General features: G+C 40.2%; 1 protein-coding gene across 1 annotated transcript; it reads right to left on the bottom strand.

The window, feature by feature from the left end:
- Positions 1 to 1,385: 1,385 nt before the first annotated feature.
- Positions 1,386 to 3,590, bottom strand: LOC135596978 (two-component response regulator ORR9-like). Its single transcript, XM_065089321.1, has 5 exons — positions 3,202 to 3,590; positions 3,010 to 3,101; positions 2,849 to 2,926; positions 2,663 to 2,733; positions 1,386 to 1,871 (listed from the first exon to the last, which is right to left on the bottom strand). The coding sequence occupies exons 1-5, from the start codon at positions 3,302 to 3,304 to the stop codon at positions 1,595 to 1,597; spliced, it is 621 nt and encodes a 206-aa protein (XP_064945393.1). The 5' UTR covers positions 3,305 to 3,590; the 3' UTR covers positions 1,386 to 1,594.
- Between the last annotated feature and the right edge of the window lie 885 nt (positions 3,591 to 4,475).

Genomic DNA, 4,475 nt, shown 5'->3' with positions numbered 1-4,475 from the left:
AATCAGCGGTGGGTTTTGGTAGGTAGAGTTTTAGGATTAAGGAAATCGTTTCAAGTTTTTGTTTTGATTAGAAGAAATTTTCGTTTGATTTTTCTAATTAAAAAATTAATTTATTTGATTTTTGTTTGATATTATTCTAATCCATTCGAATGTCTCAAATTATATATATATATATATATATATATATATATATATATATATAATCCACTTTACGGTTGATATATGTATCTTTAAAGTGGATTTACCTCAAAGCATCTCCGATTGCCTTAAATTATCCAACAAAAAATAATTATCTTTTTTTTTTTCATATTTCAATTTGATTTAGGGTTAGATCCCTGAATATAAAATTGGATTAAAAACCAACAAATTTTATAATTTTAGTTAAATTTATAAAAATAAAAAACATATTAAATTATACAAATTATAAAATCAATGGTAAATTTATTAAATAATGAAAATAATTATTGACCTCTAAAATATTAAAAACTAATATGAAAGAGACAAAAAAACTAATAGAAATTATTCAAAAACAATGTGATTAGTTTATGTTAGAAATATATACAACTTATTTTATGAATATTTATAAAAATCTTATGTTTTAATTTTTGATTATTAAATTATTAATAGATAGTCATATGGAAGAGACCAAAAGTGTTTCTTGTTATAGTCCTCACAAGAAATGATGTCATTTTGGATCAAAACTGCTCAACACAAGAGACACTAAGATTCTAACTCTCAAGGCATCAGGTTGCACTTTTTAATGGTAAGAATGGAATCACAGTCGTCCTTCAACTGTAAAAATGCCTTTTTAATCTTACTAAAATCTAGCAAAAAAATTCTGTTGTAAGTTGTCATCACAAAAGCATTTCCCTTTTATTGGAAGCAAGCATTAATTGCAGTGGAAGAAGGCATTGGGGACAATCCTTTGAAGAACTAATTAAATGATTTGGTGGTTGCGTGCAAGGCGATCCTTCGGTGGGCTGTCAAATGCAGCTACTCCAAGTAATACTGGAAGCCAAGTGTTTTGCTTGGGAATAATCTAAGCTCTTTGGTTTGATCGAATGCTATTTCCATGCTCTGATCAAACCAAAAAGGCTCAGATACATTATTAGTAGATCAAATTTTTCTGATGCTTTGAATCATGCAATTTGCAGTCCCCCATGCCATTACAGACAAAGGTTGGCAAGCCACTGAAAAGCTTTCGGCATGGAGTCTGAGAGGTCAAGGAACATAATAATGGCTGATGTCCTGAACTTTTTCTCGGCTTCCTGCCTTTTATTGTCTCGTCTCAGCTGGATTTGCTATGGTTCTTCATCATATTGTCCTTTGAATGCTGCAATACAGATGGCATAGGTAGCAACGCATCCATGTGCAAACGCTTTGAGTTCAGAAATCCAATCTATCCATTCATGACTTGAATCTCCATTTTTCTTTTTTACATTTGCTTGTGATGTTGGGGAGATCATGACAACAACAAAAATTGGAATCAAGTAGGTGTATGTATATGGGTTTCCAGGCATATGATTCAAGGAAACCCAATCCAAGGTAGATGGTGAAGAGAGAGAAAAAGAAACAAGATCTATGGCGTAAGCAATTAGGTGGTCTCTTCATATGACACCAATGCCAAGCTACTACTGGAGAATCTTGGCCTGGTCTTCTCAGGTGAAAGCCCCTCATCCATGGCCTTCCTTTTATTGCTCTTACTGTTGTTATTACTGCTGCAGCTGCTAATGGTACTACTGTTGGTTTCTTGGTGTTGTGATGGTTGCTGCTCCTTCAACTTGCCTTTTAGCATGTAAGGTCTGAGCCTGATGAGGTCTGAAAGCTGTATTGGCTTGAGGAAGAACTCCTCAGCTCCTCCTTCCAAGCATCTGTCATCAGGACACATCAAAGCATTTACATGTCAGATGTAGGTGAGAAGAAAGGCGTCTAAGGTGGGACTTTCTATCCTTTTTCTCTCATCACATCAACTTCAGAATATTGAGCAAATCTAACATCAACATGGAAAAGATTTTGGATGTTTGACTTTATTGGCGTATAGGGGTGGCTTTATCCTGATTCCACCCAAGCTATGACCACCGCACAGATGACTCCGACCCAACTTTTATGAACCAAAGTTGGGAAAACAAACATGCCTCGAGGACCACTTGCTGGTTTGGATGTTTCCCCCCATCCTCGCTCGTTACCCCCAGTGATGGGCAAGATATGAGATACTGTGTGAACCAGGGAAGATCTAATTTACTGCTTGCCTTTATTATTATTATTATTTTTTGTTTCTCTCCTCTTTTGAGGAAAAGCAAGTGAATTGAAGAAGAAGAAGAAGAAGAATCCCATCCGTGTAGGATTTTGAGCTGGATCTCTTTCTTGGGACTTCTTAGCTGCATAAATTAGTGGCTTTGTGTTTGTTTGTGGGATTCCTAAAAGGAAACAAATTGGATACAGCTCTTGAGGTATCAGCCTCTGGAACAAAGTTCATATCTTGGTCACTGTAAACTTAAGAAAGCTGGAAGAGAAACCAACAGCATCTTGGGATTCTTTTATTGTCCTTCCTACTTCACCTTTTCTTAAAGTTGCAAGACTGTAAAGGTGCTCCATTTATGCCGAGTGAAACCAAACCAAAATCTCATGCAAGAATTTAATGGTAAGGAATCCACTTCCTCACCTGTTGATCCTGGAAGGCACATTCTCAGAGGACATGATCACAACTGGAACGTCCTTCAAAGATGATGACCCCTGATATAACAAGTAAACCAAGCACACACACACAAACACGCATAACTATCTTGAAACAAGCTAAAAAAGCAATTAAAAGTCGAAGAATGGAAATCGGACCAGCCATCAGTTCTACCTTGATCTTCTTGAGCAGATCATACCCTGTCATCCCGGGCATACAGTAGTCTGTTATGACCAAATTCACCGCTATTTCCTATAAGCACGATTACCATCCATCACGATTCGTCAGAAACGAGAAAAACCCATGCTGTGAAATCGATGGATGATTTGACTTACGTTCTTGTCCGGTGAGGAAGGCGATGAGATATCCTGGTCCTCTCTCAACCCCAGCAATTCCAAGGCTTTGCTCCCAGAGTCTACTGTGGTAACTGAAGCAAACAACACATTTCTCTCAGAAACACTTTAATCGAGTGGGTGCCGAATCCGCTGTTCCCCATTCATGCAAGTAAGTATAAGCAGTGAGAGTACCTTGGTAGGATGAGGTCTTGAGGAGCCTCTCGATGAGCTTCCTGTCGATGAGGCTGTCATCCACAGCCAGCACATGAAACTGTGCCTCCCGATCAACAGCCATATTCTCTTCCTCTCTCTCTCTCTCGACGACGACAACTACAACAGCAATGAAGAAGAAGAAGAAGAAGAAGAGGAGGAGGAGGAGAGGTTTCTGTTCACTTCCCTTGTGTTTTCTCACCAGCGGATTCCAACCTCCGGCAAGACGATCAAATATAATCCACCTTGCAACCCACCAAAATCTCACCTCCTCGAAAGGAATCCCCTCGCTCTATCTATGAATTGGATACCGAGCGAAGCCACCACAGAAACGGCACTTCCTCTCCCCCCCCCCCCCCCCCGTCCCCCATGGAGTGATGTTTTATATGTAAGCCACCTCCTGACATGTCCTTTCGGGCCAAAGTTAAGCAACTTGCTACGAGATTAGTGCGGCCATGATCGAGGGCTGAGGAGGGGCGGAAGGCCAGCAGATGAAGGGCGTGGAGAAGAAGCGGGGAAAGGCTCGGTGGTGGTGGACCACCCAATCCTGGCATGAGATTCGCTGACGTCACCGTCGGCCCTCGCTTTTCTTTGGTTGTGTGAGTTCTTGTGGTCTTTGCAGGATCTGCCCCTCCCCCACAAGCACTTGGAAGGCAATTCCATGTGATCCCTTCTAGATTTGCCTCCCCATCATCTCTGTCCTTCTGCTCCCTCTCTCTCTCTCTCTCTCTCTCTCTCCCTCTCTCTTTCCTGCTGTCTCCACGGATCTTTTTCCATCTCTTTCCTTCTCTCTCTCCTCTTCTTGCTTCCGTGCCAGACTATTCAATGTAGCATACAAAAATAGCAGCCTGAGGCATCATACGCACCACCATCTGTATCTTCATGCATATATGATAATAATTTAGTATTGCTGAGGAGTCGGTCAGATGGGAGACCAAAGGCATAACAAGTATCATGCACGTATATATATATTAAAGAAGTTGAGGTTGACACAAGAATGGATGCTTGCTGAGTGAAGATTGTACATTTTTTGGTAGCAGACCTGGAAGACTCCACCGGCCATTGTCTTTCTATGACTGATTTCTTCCAGATTTCAATATTGGGATCACATACCATTTCATTTTCTTGTGCTACCATATAAGCTTGACTGGTCAAGCTCTATGGTGTGGGCCATGGAGTATGTAAGTGAGGATCTGATAGACAAAATGATCTATCTCTTTTAGCTGATGTGGTGTGTGTCCACCAATTTATGGTTT

This window comes from Musa acuminata, chromosome BXJ1-11 (genome assembly GCF_036884655.1).
Source record: "Musa acuminata AAA Group cultivar baxijiao chromosome BXJ1-11, Cavendish_Baxijiao_AAA, whole genome shotgun sequence".
Lineage (NCBI taxonomy): Eukaryota > Viridiplantae > Streptophyta > Magnoliopsida > Zingiberales > Musaceae > Musa > Musa acuminata.
This window is presented reverse-complemented; position numbering and strand designations above follow the sequence as displayed.

Bases quoted from the DNA above. Each gene is read 5' to 3' on its own strand.
- LOC135596978 (XM_065089321.1), bottom strand. From the start codon at position 3,304: ATGGCTGTTGATCGGGAGGCACAGTTTCATGTGCTGGCTGTGGATGAC. The intron at 3,102-3,201 runs GTACTCTCACTG...TGTTTGCTTCAG, and splicing joins CAAGACCTCATCCTACCAAG to TTACCACAGTAGACTCTGGG. The intron at 2,927-3,009 runs GTAAGTCAAATC...TCGTGCTTATAG, and splicing joins CTTCCTCACCGGACAAGAAC to GAAATAGCGGTGAATTTGGT.